Raw genomic sequence first — 22,200 nt, 5'->3', positions numbered from 1 at the left:
CACGTGTGAGTGTGTGCATGTGTCTGCATGCATGTGCACATGTGAGTGAGTGTGCATGTGTGTGCACATGTCTGTGTATGTATGTGCATACTTGTGTACATGTGAGTGTCTGCATGTGTGTGCTCATATGAGTGTGTACATGTGTGTGTGCCTGCATGTACACATGTGAGTGTCTGTGCATGTGTGTGCACATGTGAGTGTATACATGTGTGTGTGTGCATGTACACATGTGAGTATATGTGTATTGTGCATGCATATCCATATATGAGTGTGTGTGCGTGTATGTTTGTGTGCGTGCACACGTGCATGTGTTTCTTTATTCTATATGTTGATATGTATTTTGGTGGCAGGTGATTAGTGGCTGCATGTCCCCCGGCTTTACGGATACAGCTTGAGCTTGAGTGCGCTTTGTTTGTTTGGCTTGTTTCCCCTTGAGGTGGGAGGAGAGGAACTGTGGCCTCTCTCCCTGTTTGTGGACGAGGCTGAAGGTCCTTGGGATCAGTCAGTCAGGACAGTGGCAAGGCTGAGTATAAGAAAGGGATGATACCTGGTGGGCTCCAAAAGATCTTTTAATCAAAGATTTGAAGAGAGGAGGAGAAACTCTAATTTTAAGAGGCCGCAACTCCTTGAAAGCACAAGGATGATTAAGCATGGACGCTGGGGTGGACCCTCACCAGAGAGACATGTTCGCAGCTGAGGTGGCATGTTTCCAGCTGAGGTGGAAAATGGGAGAATGAGAAATGAAGCTGATGAGTCAACTCGGGGCCAACTAAAGAGGCTGTAGGTGACTGCAGGCCGTGGATGATTCTGAGAAAGAGAAAGGCGAGACCGGCATGGCAACAACTCTCTGGTCTATGAGTGGTACGTGGTTGGATGGATGAGCAGGAGACAGAGAGATGGGGAGGCCGAGAAGGATGGGATTAGTATCATGTAGATGTATCCTCTCCAGTTCTCATACTGGTCTACTGGGAGGAGAAAACAGATTATCATAAGGCCTGGAACCCTGGCTAGGAAAGCCAGAACAATATGGATTTCTACCTTTTTTTCTTCTCTCGCTTCTCCTTGTAGAAATGTTAAGTTGTGGTCTGGCTTTATTTTCCCTGGTTCCTATTACTGTAGAGCCTGTGAATAGTATCTTTCAAGCACTGGGATGTCACTCATGTTCCCTAAACTCTGACATCACTTCACCCTATCTGGAGAGGCAAGTTTGGGAAAAACCCCATCTGCTTTCTCCTGCACTCACCACAGCTGCCTTTGCCAAGGGCAGGCACTGGGCCCAAGCAACCACAGAACTCAGCTCCCAAACACATCTCACACAGCCAGGCAGGTCCCCAGAAACCAGCCTGTAGTTCAGAATCCAAAGGTTGGAGGGTGGGGGAGAGAAGGGATAGCTTTTCACAGTCCCCACCCCCGGATTCCCGGATTGTCACCCACAAAGCTGGCCTTCTGCCCAGATCTGTAGGTCCATGTCTTTAGGGGAAACTCATGAAGGCTACGCGGTCTCCTGCTGCCTTCCTCCTGTAGGGCATGTAATTATTTTTATATATTGCTGCCGAATAGAACACAAGGAATGGCTTGCAGAAACACTCAGGTATTGGCCTTTGATGTACACAAAGGAAGCGGCTGCTCTGCCTCCTGGGGCTCTTGCACACCCATCAATTCTTCTGACAGATGGAAGGGAAGGGTGGCTTGGGCATTAGCATGGCCCAGGGAACGAGTTGGAATTGCCTTCATGTTAATATCCTACTTTTGATCTATTGGAAGGCTGACAGTGCGAGGGAAGGCATCTATAGGTGACATAAATCAGAGCTGATGAAATCCCTGCACCCCAGCAAAGTCAGCCCTTCCTTGTGTGGGGCAAGGGGGAGCCCCGAAGCCTCCCCGCTCCTTCAGTCACTGATGGAAGCACACAGTCATTTGGGGCTCCCCACACCTATCTCGGCTCGGCTCTCCACAAGTTCAGCTCAAGCTCTTGGTAGCTGAAGTGGCCTCCTCTCTGCTCCTCAGTGCCTGTCTCCCTGAGACCCGTCATCTACGAATAATCGATCTCCAGCTCTCCAGGGTTTAGTCTGAGGATGCTTCTGTATGGATGTGGCTCTCTGTGAGGTCCAGAGATTAGGTTCCAGATGTTGAGGTCATGGCTGGGAGCTGTGGGAGAGAACCCAATGTTGGATGTGTTCAGGAAAGACTCTTGGAACCCACTCTTCTCCCAGGATCCTCCCAGCAGCAGGGGCTGGGAGAGGGGGCATTAGACTCTGAACAGTAGACGCATACATAGCCAACATCTTCTTGGTCCTGCTGTACTTCATTCAGTGACCTTGACCAAGTAACTTGGTCCCTCAGAGATCCCTGGATGAATAGGGTCCCTTTCAGCTCTGATTTCTATGACTCTGGTCCCTTCTTAACAAGCTGTTCTCTAAGTAGTGCTGTAAGTCCTACTAACTTCCCTTTCTTCCACTGCTAGAGACGAAACCCATGGAATTGCACATGTGAGGCAGGTGGGCAACCTGGCTAGTGTTTAGCACCCAGCCCCAGCGCTTAACTTGACTGATAAGGAGCACAGTCTTGGAGGCATAAGGATATAGTGGTAGAGCACTTGGTCAGCCTGCTCAAGGCCCTGGTTTCAATCTTCAATACCATCTCAACTCCCACCCCAATCCACTGCAGAGAGGTTCAGGGAAGGAGGTGACATAGTTCCTCTTCCTAGGGCTCTTCCAGTATAATGGAGAGAGAAAAAAATGGAAGCAGTCTCTGAGGTGAGGACACTTGGAGATCCGGAGTGGGCCTTTGTCTTCCTCCACCTTGACTGACGTCCTTCCCAGCTCCCATCTCTCTGCGCTCCCTGTGTTCCACGCCTGTGTCTCATTTGCAGAAACTTTCCTCAAAAAAGATGTTCTCAGCTAAAAGGATACCAAATAATACTTGCCAGGTTTTAAAAAACAATAGCGGGCAGATTCTACACTATAAAAAAAAGGCAATTCTGTCCAAATGGTAGGACTTTAGTCATGTTGGGATGCTTCTAGGGTGTGGAGTGGAGCTGGCTGCCTGAGCCTTGGCAGCACACTGCATGCTTGTAAGCGGGTATGCTCGGTGAGGCTCCTGCCTCGGGACACAGGGATAAGAATAAGGAAGATTTTTGTCCAAAGATGGCATGGACTCCTTATAGGATATAGGCTCAAGAATTCTTCTTGGGTTTACCCTGTCTGGGTGAAGAAACTGAACCCAGGGGGGAAGAGAAGAATGTACTGGAAGGCACAGAGCTCTGTGTCTCAGAGGAACATGATCCCAGCAGCTACCACCTGAACTGTGTTCCAACTCTCTGCCCTCCCAGTCCCTAAGGCTAAAAATCAGGCACACAGCACCCCCAAGACCAGCAATTCTCCTCCCAACCACCTCTCCATCTTCCCTCTTTCCCCCTCTTTGCCCCCCCCCAGAAGCTTCTGCTTCTGTGCACATAGTGGGTTGTTTCTCCTTTCCCATGGTGGGCTTTGGCCAGATGTCTGAGTATCTCCCCACTGCCAGACATCATCCCTCCTGTTTTACTGGAAGGGACTTTAGTTGTCCTTAAGGCTCGCTGTGAATGTCAACCACTCAACTCCTTTTGAAAGCCTGGTCTACCTTCCCTGTCCTCATGATCAGGGCAATCACTGTCTCCTCTTCACACACACACACACACACACACACACACACACACACACACACACATCTGCAGCATAAGAGCACACTTACACTGTATCATGGTTGGTGGCTTATGTACTCTGAGTTCCCAAGAGGCAAGAACCAAATCTCCCTTGTCACTGTAGCTAGATGTCTCACACAGAACCTAATTCCTCAGAGCTGTCCAGTCTGGCAGCCACCAGCATCTTGTGTCAATGAAAATGAAATAAAACATAACCCAATTCCTTGGTAATGTGACTCAGATTTGAAATAGTCAACAGCCCCGGGTGCTTCGTGGCTATTGTGTTGGACAGCACCCTTCCTCCTGTCACACAATGTTCTATTGGGCGGTATCCCCTAAACACCAGGGACACTCAGCCACCAGAAAGGAGACCTGAGGGTCTAGGGAATCTCATCGCCTACATCTCTCATGTGCACTGGTACGTGGCACAGAGATGATGTTGGATGGGAACTTTCTGGAGCTGGGTGTGGAGTCCTATCTCATGTTCTAGGCTTGGTTACTATTTCTAGAACCAACATTCTGCCTGGTCTTTATTTGGAAAAAGCTCCAAGTGGCACCTCCTAAAGGCATCATGTGTTGGGACTGCCCTCCTTAGCTGAGACACCAGGTAGGGCCTTTCAAGACAAGCTCTGATGCTCACACCTGCACAAGGGAAGGCTTGCCAGTAGCCTGGGTTGCAGGGCGGTAACTTGAAGGGTTCTGCTTCAAGGGTTACCCAGTTCTTCCCTTGGATAGAGATAAGAGGCACTTGCAGAGGACAGAGTGGCTTCCATACTGCCCACCCGAGCCTAGGGTAGGCATCATGCCCTGCCCCCAGCCTACGGTTAACCTCACTGGGCGATCTTCTTCCAACCCACTTCAGCTTGTTATCTGCTGCCACCTACCCTTCCCTGCTCCTGCCACTTCCTCTCCAGCTTCTGCTCACACACTTGCCAGCCTTGAGTCCTTTGTGAGACCTTCCCTGCACTGGGCATTTGCTCTTACTGTTCTTGCTGCCTCTCAGGCTCTTTCTCTAAAAGCGCACAGAAAATCCTACCTTGGGAGATAATTTAAATGCCCCCTCCTTTGTGAGGCCTTCCTGGATTTCTCAAAGGCAAAAAGGGTTGGGCCCTGGCTCCAAGAGTGTTTTCTACAAGCTAGATCAAAGAGTGTGGAGCTGTGTGTTTAAAGCCAGAGGCTTTGGATTCAGACCAATGGCGTCCCCTCCCTGAGCCTCTCTCACTGTATGCAAAGGGCTGGGGTGAAGATTAACTAAGATAATATGTATATAATGTTCGCTACACCTGCCAGACACTTATTCCTCACTACACATCATCTAAGGCCACTGAGCCACTAAGCCATATAGTTTTAGTAAATAATCAAGTAAATAGGCTGAGAACTTGTGTGGTGGGGAGACGACGTATTACTCAAGTTGTTTCCCAGAGTTGCTGAGCCCAACACTGGTATAAAAGAGTTGTTGAGTTTAAGCCACTGGTTGGATACTGTCTGTACTGAGTGAGGGGCATTTGAGACAACCCGATAGGCAACAGGGGATACCTCCAGGGCAACAGAGCTTTGTCCTCATGACACAAGAGCCTGGGAGTGGTGTCAGTATATACGAAGACAAAGACACTCAAGTCCTGGTGCCCAAACTGCCTGTACTGTCCAGTACAATTTGCTTAGTCCCCAGACGGATAGATAGTCTTTATGCCAAGCAGGACTAGGGCATGCTGTGCACAGGGAGCCTACCCCCATGCCATGAGAGCCCCATGGCCTCTGTGCAAAAGCTGGCAACTTGTACAGAGGCTAGTGTTGGGGAGGGAGCCAGGGGACCTTGATGCCTGCAGAGGCCTGGGGCTCCTCCTTGCTGCTGTGCAGGTGCCAGCCTGCCCCTTCTGGAACCCTTACTTTCCCTGGCAGGCTCTTGGTCAGGGCTGTTGGTCCCTCCAGGCAATCAACGGCTCCTATGTAGATTGTTCCCCCCACAGAATTACCATCTTCATAGAGGCTGCTTCTCTCTCTCTCTTCCCCATCCTCCCCTTCTGCCTCCATTAGAGCCTAAGAAGCCTACACTTCATTTTCCCTCCTCCCTCCTATCTCCAGTGCTCCACCAAAAGTCCATCTATGCGTCTTTTTGAGCTGGAGATGGGCATATAAGATGAAAGCCGAGGCCTGGGTTTGGCCCAAGCTATCAACAACTGCTTGAAGTTTTCTTGTTCTCAGTCTCTCTTCCGAACAGAAATTGCCTGGGGAAGTTTTGAGTAAGGTTTAGTGCTGTTTTTACCATCTTGGGTTTTGTTTTGTTTTGTTTTTCTGAATCTGGGCCCCAATAGCCCAGGCTGGCCTAGAACTCACCATGTAGTCTGGGCTGGTCCAATGGTTTTAGTCATGCTGCTACCCAAGTGCTGGGAATCTATGCATGACTTACCATCCTCGGGGTCACCGTGAACTTCTTCATTAATGTTGAACAGGATGTCACATGCTCATGTGTGTTGGGTCTTGAAAGTTATGTAGTGGGACTTCAGGGTCAGTGGTGGGAGACTCCTAAGAGAGCAGAGGCAGCCAGAGGCAGCTGGGCTGGAGTAAGGGTTGGGGCCAAGCAAGTGGCCAGAGGTTGCTCACTGGATGACTGCAAGCTAGGGGTTCCTGCTCTGAACTTGAATGTCTGAAATGGAACATCCATCCCTGTTCTCCAAAAAATACTGGTGGGCCAACGAGATCAAGGAACATTCAGAGTCCTTAGACTTGCAGAGGGGCTTTCTTCCAGTGAAGGAGGCACGTTATAGGAGGAACCTAAAGGCCTAGCTCTCTCTGACTGGATGAGAAGCAGAGCTCTCTCCCCAGATGTGCTCCAGCCACAAGGAGCCTCCTTCATACCACCTTCCCTCCTGATCTCTCTTGGAGACCCCTGTCCTGTATCTGCTACATCTTTCACACCATGTGTCCTAGCTGGAGAGGAGACTTAAGTCATAATTAAGCTGAGCAGGACAGGAGCGATGGGCACTCTCTCTGTTTCTGAGGTGGTTTCTCAGCTGTCTTTCTGGTCTGCCTGCAGCCAGTTGGCCTTCAGATTCCAACCAGTCTGGACTCAGAAAGAAAGCACAATTGCTGGGCACCAAGCCTGGAGCTTCTAAAGAACTGCTCCTTTAAGAGAATCGCTGGCAGGGACCGGAGGGATGGCTCAGAGGGATGTGCTCTTGCAGAAGACACAGGTTCAGTTCCCAGCATCCTCATGGTGGTTCACAGCCCCCTGTAACTCTAGTTCCAGGGGATCCTATGCTCTTCTTCTCCTGGCCTCTGTTGACATGGCACACACATGATGAACATACATGCAGGCAGGCAAAATACTCATATATATTTTTAAAATCTAATAAATCTAAAAGAATCCCTGGTGACTTCATGGGTCAGCTAGTGGCCCATACAGGAAGAAGTTCCAGAAAATTATATCAGCCTGCTCCCCTGTGTCTGTAAGAGCCTCTGTTTCGTACAACTGAGAGACAAATCTTGTCCTCTTGTCATACTTTGTTATCTAGCTAGCTAGCTACCTCTATCATCTATCAACCTATCTTATCTCTCTATCTCTTCATATATCTATCATCTATCTATATCAAATATCTATTTCTATCATCTTTCTATCATCTATCTATCTATATCATCTATCTATAATCTATCAATCAATCATCTATTATCTATCTATCTATCTATCTATCTATCTATCTATCTATCTATCTCTGTCTGCCTGTCTGTCTGTCTGTCTATCATCTATCTACCAACCTGCCTATCAACCTACCTATCTAATTTTGTTTATTCGAGACAATGAATCCTATAACCCAGGTTGACCTCAAACTACATAGCTGGGAAGTAACGTGAACATAATTACCTCCCTGCCTCCACTTTCTACAGACAGGGATAATAGGCAGTTTTATGTGGTGTGAAGACTGACTCCAGGCCTTGTACGTGTTAGGCATGTGCTTTACCAACAGCCAAGGTCCTCTACACCCCAAGTCCCTCTCATCACTCTGGGGGAGTCAGAGTAGTAGAGCAGAAAGAAGCCCTGAGGTCCAGTTCCAGACCTGATCCCCCGTTTGGCATTTCCCCTTGATATCTCAGCGTATCAAGATCCTGATGTAACCTGAACTAGATCTAGCATCCTTCAGGTCCCCATCAAATACACAGCTTGTCTTCTGGGTCACCCTTTGTGGACGTTTCCTGCTGTCTAACCTGAAACTCTCCTGCTTCCATCCTTGTAGGTTCTCTACTCACGTTGGTCATGGGAAAGCCATGTCCTCTTCTCCCTGAGAAGTCTTGGAGCTAGACCCTCTCACCCTACCTGTTGCCTCTACCTCAGCACGGAGGCTGGGAGTAGGAAGATGTTAAGCTGTTTCCCCAAAGCCCAGGCAAGCCCCAACTGGCCTGCCAGGGCTCTGCTAATCTGCCCTATCACCACAGGGAAGAATTCTAATCGGAAAGCACTGGAGGGGCCAGGCCCACGTGGGGGAGAGGAGCGGTGTTGATTTTATTCCAGTGCTTAATTGGTATAATTGCTGTCTTCCGCCTGCCAAACCAGAGTCAGGGTTGGCTCTCCCACCTGCGGGCAGGCAGGCGGGCGGGCGGGCGGGAGCAACTCTGGAAGTTCTTAGTCCCCAAAGGCAGGTTCTGCTTGGCACTACAGAAGCCCCCATCAGCCCCTTCCACTCCCAGGTGGCAGAGAAGCCTACTTATCCCAGGGGCCTAGGCACCCCAGTGGAGCTTGAACCCTCCCTCAAAGTGGCTAGAAGGTTTTCTGCAGAAGGCGCCCAATCTATGAAGGAGCCAGGTGGGAGAGATTTCTTTGCAGCAGGGTGCTGACCTTTGCAGGTCCATAAGAATCAGGCCACCCTGGTAGTAGTGGTGGTGCTGGTGGGATTAGAGCTGGCTTACTGCTTTCCCCTGGGGCAGAAGGCTTGAGTCTTTTGAACACAACACCGGGTGTTAGCCTCGAAGCTAAGGTCTCCAAGACCTACCGTTTCCAGGTGCCCTGTGCTCCCTGGGGTCACCAGAGCACCTCTAGATCAGCTGTTAAAGGGATAGAAGGAGGGTGCCTACAGAGGACATCAGTGCCATACACAGACTAAAAGGAAGGGACGTGTGGCTGTATCTAACAGCTAACCCCCCACTCTCCACACAGGGTCAGAGTTGCCAAATAAGACTCAAATACATTTCTGGATTTCTTTTAATGGGGCTCAGTGGCTAAAAGCACATATTTTTATTACCTTTGAAGAGGACCCTAGTTTAGTTCTGGGCATCCACATGATTCACAAACCATCCCTAAACTCCAATCCAGGAGATCTGATGCCCTCTTCTGACCTCCATGGGCACCAGACTTGCATGCAGTGTACATAAATACATGTAGGAGCTCACTTTGAAGCCCAAGCTTGCCTTGAACTCATTAAGCAGTCCAGGCTGGCCTTGAACTCTTGACCCTCTTACCTCATCTCTAGGTCTTGTACTTCAGGTGTGTCTTTCCAGACCCTCCTGGCAGCATGTGTTTCAGTTTACTGTACCCAACAGTGCCATCCTGGGTTTGCTCCACCACAGAGCCCAGCTGGCGTGAGTGGAATGTGTAACTTCCCTGATCACCTCAAACATGAATACAGGCTAAAATGACTTCATATTCTTGTCCTGTTTCTCTCTGCTTGCTGATTCGCTTGACTTTCAACTTTGCCATTTCCCCATCCCCAAGTACCAGGAACATAACTCATACACATAAAATAAATAGATCTAAAAATTTTAAAGTATGTTTTTTTATTTGTAAATGACGTGCATGTGTATTGTGATATCTGTGGGTATCTGCATGTGAGTGTAGCTGCCTACAGGGACCAGAGTCATCAGAGTCCTCCAGAGTTGGAACTGCAGATAGTTGTGAACTGCCTGACATGGGTGTTGCGAACCAAACTCAGGTCTCCTGCATGAGCAAGGTGTATTTTAACCACTCGCTGCACCATCTCTCCACCCCCTAAAATAAAAGTCTTGCCAGGGGGTGGGGTGGGGTAGGGACACATTTACCCTTTATCTGATATTTAAATTTTTCTGGGCATGGTTTTAAATATTACATGGGACAATTTTTTGCTAAAGGCCTTCATTTACATGCAATTCAAATTTAATTGGACAGTATCCATGCTGTTATTGCTGCCTATCGGACAGGTTCTCACTTTGAAGCCCAAGCTTGCCTTGAACTCATTAAGCAGTCCAGGCTGGCCTTGAACTCTTGACCCTCTTGCCCCATCTCTAGGTCTTGTACTTCAGGTGTGTCCCTCCATACCCTCCTGGCAGCATGTGTTTCAGTTTACTGTACCCAACAGTGCCATCCTGGGTTTGCTCCACCACAGAGGATGTGTGAGCTAGAGGCATCCTGGCTCCCTGCCCAAGGAGAAGGAGGGCTGGAGGGTCCTGCAATCGGTCCTTCCTTGAGAGGTGAGGAGGAGGAGCCCTTTCTGAGTGAGGTTGAAACACAGGATGCAGGAAGTCTTTGGATGCTAAATGACTAGCCTGGTTGCAGGGTCCCTACACAAGCTCTCGTGCCTGTGGTTTGCACAAAATGCAGGAAGTGGACTGCCTAGGATTGTAGTGTGCACATGGAAACATATAATGCACGGGCAAAGGCATATGTGTGTGTTCACACATATCCATTCACACAGAAGTGACTTTCTGGAGTTGGCAAGATGGCTCAGTGGTTTAAGGGCTGCCAAGCCTTATGAACTGAGTTCAGTCTCCTGAGTTGGGACTCTGAGACATGGTGGGAGGAATGAGCTGACTCCTGTAAGCTGTCCTCTGACCTCCACATCTGGCCCACAAACATGCAAAAGTAAATAAATAACTGAAAAACAAGTTGTTTTAAAAATAACTGACTTCCATCCATCTTAGGCTTACAGGATTAAAATTTGCCCCCATCCCACCCCCACATACATCCTGTCCCACTTCCTGTCTCCCTTAAGTAGGTGAGCAGGTTCTTACCTCCCCTGATGTGTCTGGAGTATCAGCATCACACAATGGGAAGGTTCATGGATTTGAGTGTCAGCAGACAAGGGTTCAAATCTCATGATTTTGGCTCACTAGCTGAGTGACTTAGCCCAATATCTGTAAAGTGGGGATAGTTAGAGCCACCTTGTGGTAGTGTTGAGCAGTCACATGCCTGTACCTGGCCCTGTAACTAGCATATGACAAGTGCTCAGAAATAGAAATGGTGACTACTGGTGGTGTCATGGCTACTGCAGAGCTGCCTGAACATCCGGGAAGGTGACATCACCCATTTGCAGAAGTCGGAGTTCATGGCTCTGTGAATTTGCCCATTAGGCAGGCGGTGGTAGAGGGCAAAGTTCATGCCTGTACACTAGCCAGGTCCCTGACCCCTAGTTAGTGTTCTGCCCCTAATATTATTACCCTTCCCCAATACCACAGTGGTCCTCACTCCAAGGGGGCCTTCCCGCCTCCCTCACTCCCTTTATTTTATTTTATTATTTGGGCTTGTGTAAGGGAAGATGTCTTGGAAATAGGAAATAGGATCTTACTTAGCCCAGGCTGGTCTCCTGAAGTCAAGAATGACCTTGAGCTCCGGATGCTTCTGCCTCTACCTCCCAGGTGCTTGGATGGCAAACACCACTACACTCAGTTTTTTCTTTCTTTTAAAAATTAGCATATATTAATTGTAAAAAATAATCAGTCTTGCTGGGTGGCAGAGGCACATGACTTTAATCTTAGCACTTGTGAGGCAGAGGCAGGTGGATCTCTGTGAGTTCAGCCAGCCTGATCTATAAAGTAAGTTCCAGGATATTCAGAACTACAAAAAGAAACCCCATCTCAAAAAAAAAATCTTGATTCTAAAGTAAAAATAGTGATGTTCTTCCTTGGCTTAAAAAAGAGGAGGAGTGGATGTGGGGGGAGAGGTGAGGTGGGGAAGGGGCAGGAAGGGGAGGAAGGGAGTGAGGGGAAACTACCACAGGGATGTAATGTATAAGGGAACAATAATTTTAAGAGTCTTAAAAGAACCCTTCAGTGGCTCCCATTTCCTATAACGTGGCACTGTTCTGAGGCCCGCGGAACCCCACCAGGCTCCTCACCCCTTCTTTTCCACATTCTTTCCTGGAAGCCCTATGACGTCATTTTAGGATTCCTTTATTTCCCAGATGCTGTTTGCTCTGTGTGGGATGCCCACGCTCCCTCACCAAACCGATGGCTGCCAGGTCTCCATGCCAGGGTCACATTCTCCTGGTGGGTGACACAGAGCTACACTGTGACTGTCAACCTGAATGTCCTAATGATTATGAGCTCTGTGAGGAAGATGTGCCATCTTCTTGTCAGTTACCATTTCCCCAACATGGTCCTTGACACAGATCGAGGCCTTTGTACCTGAGTGGCCTCTTCCTCACGGCGCCAAGTAGCACCTCCTAATGTGGTGGTTCCCACATCTGTCTAGAAATATCTATGACTTCAAGGATGAGCCCCCATCCCCACCCCAGGCCTTCTGAGATCTTCCAGGGAGGGGTGAGCATATTTTCATAGGATTCCCTATGGCTAAAGCTAACACCTGGACAGTGACAGAGGACCATGTATGTCTGTGGTGACACGAATCCTTGGGAATAGAGAGCACTCACTGTAGAGATCGCTGGCCTCATCGGGTTATTTTTAAAATTAATTATTTTAATTAGTACACAAAATAATGAGTTTTATTATGACATAATGTATATCATTGTTCTCTAATCATATTTCCCATCTTCTTCTACTCTTCTTTGAACTTCCTGCCCACTTCTGCTGGTCTCTCAATGGTTTCACCTTCTACTTTAAAAAAAAAAAGATTTGTTTTACTTTTGTGTGTACAAGTGTTTTCCTGCATATGGTATAGATATACTTTATAGGTATGAGTATTTTTCCTGAATATATCTGTGTATTTTCTATATATTTATATAGATATGTATCTTTCTATATAATCTACCTACCATTTGCGTGCAGTGCCCATGGAAGTCAGAAGAGGTGTCAGATTCCTTGAAACTGGAGTTACAGATGCTTTTGAATCACCATGTGGGTACTGGGAACTGAACCCAGGCCCTGTGTAAGAACGAGTGCTCTTAGCTTGTGAACCATCGCTCCATCCCCACCTTCTGTTTTAATGCCATATAAGCATATACTGTGTGTATGCATAGTTATAATTACATTATGCATGAGAAAAATAGGCAATATTTGTTCTTCTCTCCCTACCCCATGGCCTTCTCTTGTTTCTGCCCCCCTTTTAGGCTTTTCGCTAATAACATATAATATCCCTTCTGCTTTCATATCATATGTATATATCTATTACATCTATCTATATGTATATATATAGATAAATACATGCATTGTTCATTTATTTATTTTTTGTAGTCTTGAGCATACTGTGCAACTATTTTACCATTGAGCTGTATCTCCAGTCTATACATATTATATATTTAGTCAAGATTCCATATATAATAGAAAACTTTTATATGATATTTATCTCTCTGAGCCACATAACATAATCCTCATATATATTTCACTGACATGGCATGACTATTTTAATGGGTAAATAAAGCTCCATTATCTGTATGTACCATGTTTTTTTACCCATTCACCTGCTGATGGACATCTAGTTTCTTTATCTTGGCTATTGTACATAGCAGCGATAAACACAGATGTTCAAGTTCTTCCCACTGTCTGTGCTGATGTAGTGGGAGGTCTTTCCTAATTGCAACCTTCAGAGTGTGTCCTAACAATTTTGTCCTTATAACCAAAGGCTGTATGTATGTCAGCCTGTCTCTCAGAGTCCCCTCGATGCCTAGCTGACGAGTTTCTCCCAGGGATGCATGAAATGTCAGGGATGGCACTGCTAACGTAACTTAGGCAAGACACAGAAGAATTGCTGACCTTTTCCAAACAGGCTTGTGCTGTTGGGATAAAGGAAAAAATCACTTCTTCCCACTCTCTGGTCAAGCAGTTCCCCCTTTGGATTCAGGATTGTGGACTTCAAGCTTTGTGAACAAGACCCGAGGTTTCCATGATGGATATGAGAAGTCTGTGTGGGGGAACCATGGCTCAGAGCTAAGACCCATTCAAGACAGCAGAGTCTAAGCATAAAGGCAAGAGCTTGTCACAGATCAGTTTGTCTTTGCTCCCTGTGCAGGACAGCAGAGTTTCAGTCTAAGTCCCAGACTAAGAGGCAGAAACAGTAGCATCTCATGGCTTGGGCAGATCTGTGAAAAGATAATGTATCTTATTCTGTCTATCTGCAGAACTAATAAGCCCTCTAGGGATCATATCAAGTGTTTTGTGCTCTGGAATCTCTGTTCACATAGTCACCCATCTTTCATTTACCTGTTCTGAGAAGCAGCAAATAAAAGGTGTCTCGGTCAGTGATCTGTAGCTATGAGGAAATTCCATGATCAATACAACTATTATGAGAAAGCATGTAACTGGAGACTTGCTTATAGTTTCAGAGGTTTAGTCCATCATCGTCATGGGAGGGAGCACAAACCTGCTTGAAACAGGTCAGCACTGCTTCTGTGTCTTGCCTATTTTTCTTTAGCAGTACCCTCCCTGATGGTCTCATGCATCCGTGGGAGAAACTCCCCACCTAGAGGCTTGTGAAACCTCAAAGCCCATCCTTGGTCACACTCTGCCTCCAACAAAGCCACACCTCTCAATCCTTCTCCTCCTTTCAAATGGCGCCACTGCCTGGTGACTAAACATTCAGATACACGAGCCTATGGGGACCATTCTTATTCAAACCACCACACAAAGTTTGTTGTATCTTGTACCTTCATAGGTCATTAACATATCTAGCAGCCCCAGGGCTTTGACGGGAGCCATACAAAACTTGAAGGTCTTTGAGGGGTTAAGGAACAGGTTATGCCAGGATTAAGTGACAGAATGACTTACATGTTGAGGAGACATTTTCTTTAGTTGAGTCTAGAAGAGGGAAAATTTCCTCTGTCACCGTAGGGGACAAATCCATTAATCTCCTTGGGGTGGACAGGACTGGGGAAATATCACACTCAGAGCAGGGGAGCTAAAGATGTGGGGGAAGTGCTGGTTATCACAAATGGGCTATGGCTTCTATGTTGGATCTGAGAGGAATAGCTTTAGGGTCATAAATAGAGATGCTGTGAATTGTGGGCTGGAATATTGAAGAGCTGGGATCCATGGTAAGTGGTACTGTAGAGTGCCTGTTTGGTCTTTCCAAGCCCAGTTCACCCCTAAAGCTTGATCTGTACCTGCGTTGGACTGATCCCTCTCCATCTTCTCGTCCTTCCACCAGGCGCCTAGATGCTAACCTCATCTCCCTGGTCCCTGAGAGAAGCTTTGAGGGGCTCTCCTCCCTCCGCCACCTCTGGCTGGATGACAATGCACTCACCGAGATCCCCGTCAGAGCTCTCAACAACCTTCCTGCCCTACAGGCCATGACCTTGGCTCTCAACCGCATCCACCACATCCCTGACTATGCCTTCCAGAACCTCACCAGTCTTGTGGTGCTGTGAGTGCTGGCTCAGTCCCCACCCCCTGCAGGGATGGGAGGCTGCATGCTTTCTCCAGTTGGGTTGGGAGCTTTGCTCTTCTTGGTATGATGTCATGCCTTCTTGTTTCAGTTTCTGCTCTGTAGACAATGAAGATGACCGTCCCTCGTTGACTCTATAGGATAATCTCGAAGCCAGATCACATTAAGCTCATAGAAGTGTTCTGAGAGTCACTTAGGGGACTAATCGCTATAATCAGAAACAGAAATATTTTTGTTCTTTTATTTTCTTACTATGCAAGTAGTATGCCACTCCATGCTAATTGAAATACAAATCAAGTGTTTCTTAAGTAATTCCCACCACAGTTGACAATCAAAAGATACAGTCATATGCTTTAGCATAGGGATAGAATAAATCCATCTAATTTTGCAGGCCTAAAGAAGCAGGAAAGGCCATCACATGCAATTAGATGTCAAAGCCTACAGGGTAATTACCTGTGAGATAGCATCCCTGGCAGGGATAGGGGCTGGGGTTAACCCTGTCTTCCTAGTGGGAACTTACAGTGCAAATTAGCTTCTAGCTAATTGCTATGAATGATTGGTAAGTTCATAGTCTAATTACTAAGGGCTTGGAGGTCATGTGTAATTGCTCTGGGTTACATACTAATTGCTGCAGGAACATGTGTGTTAGTGGCTCTGCTAAATGGCAGCATTGCCTCCTTTGTTCTTGGGATCTGGTGTGGTTTTCTAGGCCAGCGTGAAGGAATGACGCTTAGCTCCATGTGAGAGATGAAGACGTAGGTAGGGATTTAATTGTCTAATGTTCTGTCTTGGGAACTTAAGAGAGCCAACACGAATGTTCCCAGTGGAGTCTACTCTTCTATCACAATGGCCATATCCTCCGTTGTTCTGGGAGTCAGTGTGACTGGTTTTAGCCTTGGTGATGTCCCTGTGACCTCACATGGGAATAGGGTCAGGTCTCTGTGACAGACAGGATGACTGGAAAATGAGAACTTTAGGATGGGTCTCTGCTACATGGGCAACAGGCTCTGCTATATGCATTTACCAAAGCCTCTGTGTGTGTGTGCAGAAGGATTCGGCAGAACAGCTGACCCGGAGGGCTTACAGTCTACTTTCCTCTGAGGAAAGACAACCAAGGCAGTTATGACTTTTGTCGCTATAGCTAAGTGGTGAAGGCAGATTTTGTACCTAGCACAGGAGCAGTGGAGAGGCCTCACAGCTATGGGTGGGAAAGAAGAGGCTTCCTGGGGGCGGCAAGACTGCGGCTGGACATGGAGAAACATGGTGGAGGAGACAGAATGTGTAGGTGTTGGTGATCGGGGCCATCCAGCTGTAGCGGATAGTCCTTGTGCAGAATGTGGGAGAAAAGGATCAGGGGGTGACTTTGGGGACAGACTCTATCAGAGCAAAGACTCTGGCTTTGTCTGTCAGTTGTGGAGGGAAGCTTGAAGGTTTTCAAGCAGATGTTACAAGGAGATATTTTAAAATGGTTAGAGTGAGGGATGGATAGAGACACAGGGAGCCCAGAGACAGGAAAATTAGTTCCGAGGCACTTGTGTATCAAGGTTCGGCTTCGGAGGCAGCAGAAAGGATGAGTGGGTGTGTGCTACTGGAAGGGGCATTTTGAAGGAAGAATTGATCTACCTCTGAGGTTTTCCCGACCAAGCAGAAAAGGTGTCATGGAACTTCAAGGCTTGGCTGGAAGTTAGGAAGTTGGCATGAGATTCAGGCCCAATATAGATATAGAAGGTGCCAGGTCCCACTCGGTATAAGAAGGGACAATTAAGGGAGAAAAGCTTGTGCAGAGGAGGGAAGCTGAAACATGCCAGGTCCCTTGGCACAGGGTGAAGCTCACTTCTCTGCCTCCCTCCCATTAGTGTGTGAAAGAGGCTTTCCAGCAGGAGGTGATAATGAAGGCAAAGAGGACTGGAGGATGCTGTCCCGGACTTTGAGATATGCTGTGGGGAATCCCAGGAGGCAGATAAGGAAGAATAACCACAATAGGAAGCAAGAACAAAGTTAGTTAAAACAAAGGGGTAGGCTATGTGTTGTGTGCCTGTGCACACCTGTAATTCTACAGCCTGGAAGGCTGAGGCTGGAGGATGGCAAGGCAGAAACCAGTGTGGGTTATATAACGAGAACATACCTCAAAACAAACAAAACAGAAAAACACATGTGTGGATGGGGGCCTGTCAGGAGATATTCAGACAAGTATATGGGAAGGGATTCAGTTCCCTCTAACAGTCTGACATGTATGGAACCCCTTCCCACACTGGTAGCACAAGCAAGGACTTTATGAAGTTTCTCTTTAGCAATGTCCAGTAGATAATCTTATAAGCCCCAGCCTAGGTCCCTGGCTGCACTATTGGAGGTGCCAGGATTCCAGAGCTGAATGAATACTTCAATGGAGAGTGCAGGAGCCACAGACCTAGAGGTCTAGAAGCTGAGATGGTCCAGACCAGAGCTGAAAGGGAAGGGGAGGCGAGTCTGGGAAACTGAGGCAGGCAGAATACACTTGGTAAGAGTTGAGATGGAGGGGGAAGGAAATAGTAAAAGTTAAAAAGCCTCACTTAGAAGGCAAGGGTCTGTCTTCCTTACTGGGAACCTGGTGAAGCAGTGGCCCTCCCTATCTAGCTGGATGGCTTTGGTCTGGTGCCCTCGTAGCTCAGCAGCATCTTTGCCAGCCAGCCTCCTTTTTACCCCTCCTAAGTGATTTCCCTTTTCCGCCTAAAGATGTTTGTAAATTCTTGAACTTTAACAGCGTAACTCAAATATGCAACAGTGTAGAAAGTTCTGCATCTAATTTTCCCTGGAACAATGGTTGCCTTTGATGGGAGAGTCTGTTCTCTCTTCCAGAGAATTTTTTGCATTATTGTATCTTCAGGCTCGTGTTCAGGAGAAACTTTTCCTTCAGAAAACCTCAGTTACTAACCTATCCCCCATTGATTGGGTTTTTAACTTTTGTTTCCCTCGGCTGTGTCCACCCTGATTGTGTCCAGCTTTATCTTTTTCTTTGTTATTTTATTTATATGTGTGCATGCCCAAATGTATGTATGTATATGCTCTGAGCGCATGCAGTGCTCACAGATGCCAGGAGGGGGCGTCAGATCCCCTGAAACTGGAGTTACAGGTGGAGTTGAGCTGTAGTGTGGGTGCGGAGAACTGAATCCCAGTCCCTTGTAAGAACAGCAGCTTACCTGTGTCCAGTTGTTCTTTTATATACAAGTCAACTTTCACCACCGCTTACTCTGTTCCTTGTTTCAAATTGACTAGCTCTTTTTTTTCATTCCTTCTTTCTTTCTTTCTTTTTTTTTTTTTTTTTAGTAATGAAGTTTGGGGCCCCAGTTTTACTACCTTAACCTACAGTGTAACTTTCCATTTAATTTTTTTCTTAGAAATGTCACTTAGGTTGTTTTGTAGCAGAGGGTCACTGCGATCAGTTTTCCTCATTCATTAATTGTAATTATTATTATTATTATTATTTTTGGAGGCAGGGTCTCGTATAGCTCAGGCTAGCCTCCAACTCACTGTGTAGTCAGGAGTAACTCTGAACTCCTGATACTCCTGCCTCTCCTTCCAAATTGCTGGGATTGCAGGTTTTCGCTACCACGTCCAGCATTAATTGTATTTTCTTCAAGGCTTGGATTTTTGCTGTTTCTCACGATCCTCTTCTCCCTTTGTAGGCCTGTGGGTTCTTCTTTGGGGAGATCCTCGGGAAGCTCTGGGGAACATATCATGTCTAGGCTCTGTTGGTTGTCTCTGCCAAGCCACCCTGTGTGGGCTAAGTCCACAGAAGTTGCTTCTGTGCCCTGGTGGGGTAGGTGGGAGAGGTGGCATGTGCTGAGCTGGTGGCCAGTCCTGGGGAGGCCACCTGGGCTGATCCTCTGCCACATCTTATTAAGTGTGGAGTTCAGTCCCTCTGCCCATGAGTACCCCTGGGCTTCACACACCTCTGGCTCTCTCCTCCATGATTAGCCTGAAGCTTTCAGTTTACCTTCTCTTTTGCGTGTTCCCTTTGGGCGACAGAGTACAGAAGAAAACAAGAATATTTACATGGTTGGTCCTCATAAATTCAGGTGGGAATTTTTTGAGGGGTGGAGATTCAAATCTCAGAGTTTGTTTTCTCACTAGATCATTCTCTGATACAAGGACTTTTGAAGACACACACACACACACACACACACACACACACACACACACGGCCAAACTGTTTGCTTGGCCACAAGGTCTACAGTGTCTCTACACAAGGCTGGGTGCCTTGCCTGACTTTTACTCCTTGTGAGAGACTTCAGGTGGAGTGGAGTTTGGTCTGGTTATTTTTGCTCAGTTGTGAGCCGGCAGAAGGCAATTTTGTTTTACTCTCAGTGAACTGTTTTCCTTGGGAATCTCTCCTAAAGCTACCCTATGTACAGCCAGGTAACTCATGCACCTTCCAGTCACCCATCTGAGCCTGGAATCCCTTCCCTCCACTCAAGCCTGTCAAGGAGTGCCACCTCTGCTCCGAGAGGCCTTGCTTTGCTGCCTCAGCCTCACTAACCTTCCAGTTCTCTCAGCATGACCACAGCTCTCTCCAGTTGTAACAGAGTTTAGCCTTTAATTATATGTTGTCTGCAGTGGTTGACTGTTGGCTCCTCTAAGAACGTCTGGCCACTGAGTCAGGCTGGCTGAGTCCTAAGGAGTAGGGCCAGAGAAGAAGCCTCAGCTGTGAGCCCCTATGACATCAGGTCTCTCTCCCAATGCTTAGTCAGAGCTTGCTGGAGCCTTGGCTGAGCTTTCTTCTTCTCAGAGCATTCACTAGGAAGGCAAGAAGGTCAAGCCTTCCTTGGCAATTGTGGCTTCAGAAATGGGTCTTGGCCAATTTGCTTGACCCTGGAGAGAAGAGGTTAGACCACTGGGGTTGATCTGTTGGTGTTTCGCCCTCATTCTGCCGCTGTGTACACCGTCTGCCCTGGCCCCAAGGTTGTACCACACACTCTGACGTGTCTCTCTCCTTCCCACGCAGGCATCTACATAACAACCGCATCCAGCATGTGGGGACCCACAGCTTCGAGGGGCTGCACAATCTGGAGACACTGTGAGTGGGAGAGCCTGTTTAAGTCCTGGTCTGCCGGGAGAGGAATCTGTGACTAGAGTCGGGATGTGGGCTTAGGAAGGGCCAGCAGGGTATGCTCCGGCCCTGGTCACCCATGGGCCCATTCTAGGGCTCTTCTCTGAGATGTCACTCAGCAAGAATTCCTTCTCCCTTTAGGTGGGTACAAGGTAGCTCAGGGTAGCCCAAGAAGTAGGAGGGCACAGTCCCTGCCAGCGGAGACATCAAATAATGCGTAGAAGGAAACAGTTAACAAGGCAGAGGGACTGGGACATAAAGCTTGGAGACTGGAAGATTTCGGGGTGGGCTGGGGCTGACCTGATGGCAGTTTTGATGTCTGCTTAAGGGTGGCTGCTGACAGAAGGGAGAGGAATACCACAGAATAATGTCAGGAGTGTTTGCCAGCTGATCTAACTAGCTAAATGATTAATGGGGAAGTGGCCCACTCAGCACCACAGGCCTGCCTATAAAAAGCGCCCGAGCTGTTGACTCTTAAAAAGCCATATTATTCACACATCATCATCCAGGAATTCAGCTAAGGTCAGAATGCACCCAAGCCCTCCCATCACTTCCTCTGGAGGCCTGCCAGCCCCTGCCGAGTGGGCCGAGTGGGCCCCACTGCGCAAACAATCAGTCAGGCTCTGTAAGAGTGACTGGTCATGCCAGCTGGGGTCTTTAGCTCCCCTGGGGGAACTGGCTGCCACAGCCACCTGGTGCTGGACATGGGGTTGGGGGCTCTGGGAGAGAAGGGCCCCAGGTCACCATAAGTGTAAGCCGGCGAGGGTGGGGAAAGGTTCACGAGAGATCAGGAGTTGGAGTTGATCACGACTTCTCTTGAATCTCCTTCTCCAGTTATAAACAAGCCCCCCCGCACTCCCCTCCCCCCCCCCCCCACTGCTCTTGAGGTGATGGAGTCTTAGGAATACAGAGCAGCAGAGGCTAAGATTCTGGAAGTCAGGCTGTGACGGGGGAAGCAACATGTTGGGAAAAACCACTTCTGTAACATCTACCCCAAGGAGTCTTGGCTTCAGAATCTGTGCTTGTATGGGGAAACCGATGAGAGACTCACTCATACCTAGGTCAGTCACATCTTATTTCCTGTGCGTATGATTCCTAAGAACACGGTTGCTCTCTTGTGCTAGTACATAGCAGGAGGAACGGCAGAGCTCACTTCAGCTCTCCTGGCATCTAGACCCTTTGGCCAACTGTATAGGAAGGAGTACAGGGTCGGGGCAGCATGCCCCAGCCTGGATGCAGGAACATTCCCATCTGTTCCCACTACTGTGCAAGGCTTAGACGATCTGCTCCTCCTCCGTAGCTGTGACCGATGACTAGACAGTTAGAACAGGCCAGTCTAGTACTCTAGGTCTCCATAAGAGAAAGTTCATTTCCAGGAAGGCTGCGTCGTTCCTTCCAGAGTGATCCTTCTCCTTAGGAGAGAGCCTGGTTGTCCCACCCCCTGGCCCAATGTGTACTGAGTGAACCTACTGTGTGCTGATTCTGGAGCCTCCCTAGGGAAGCCCAGCTCCTGGGTGGTGCTGGGATTGGGTTGCAATTAACAGTGGGACAGGGTGGGTGGGAGAGAGCGACACCCTCCACCCTGGAAGGTGGGGCTGTTTAGCTTTTGCCGGGAAGTCAGGTGAGGATTGGGGCACAGATACGGAGTGTGAGTTGGCACCTCAAAAAAGCCAGCAAGTAGCTGTTTCTTCACTTTTGGGGCACACTGCCTAACTCTTTCTCAATTAGCCACTGTCTTGCTGTGCAGGGCATTTGGCTCAGCGGCTGCTGGCTGGATTATAGAGCAGTCCTGCCGCTGCTAAGGACCCACTGTCTCTTTCATCTCTCTTGGCCTCAACACACAAGGCCCCCAGGCTATGCCCACCTTGCAGATGGAAAAGCCAAGACCAAGAAACATGGAAAAGTCCTCCAACCTTTACA

At 48.0% G+C, this 22,200-nt stretch overlaps 1 protein-coding gene across 3 annotated transcripts in view; it reads left to right on the top strand.

The window, feature by feature from the left end:
* Lgr6 (leucine rich repeat containing G protein-coupled receptor 6) overlaps positions 1–22,200 on the top strand; it is a 121,899-nt gene that overhangs the window by 64,162 nt on the left and 35,537 nt on the right. For 2 of the 3 annotated variants that reach the window (XM_021198354.2, XM_029539189.1), the window contains exons 5-6: positions 14,958–15,173; positions 20,176–20,247. The exons of the other annotated variant lie outside the window; for it this stretch is intronic. In XM_021198354.2, the coding sequence (XP_021054013.1) occupies positions 14,958–15,173; positions 20,176–20,247 (288 nt within the window). The remainder of the gene's footprint in view (positions 1–14,957; positions 15,174–20,175; positions 20,248–22,200) is intronic. 3 annotated transcript variants of the gene reach the window in all.

This window comes from Mus pahari, chromosome 5 (genome assembly GCF_900095145.1).
Source record: "Mus pahari chromosome 5, PAHARI_EIJ_v1.1, whole genome shotgun sequence".
Taxonomy (NCBI): domain Eukaryota; kingdom Metazoa; phylum Chordata; class Mammalia; order Rodentia; family Muridae; genus Mus; species Mus pahari.
The sequence above is the reverse complement of the archived record's forward strand: the minus strand, read 5'-3'. Positions and strand labels throughout refer to the sequence as shown.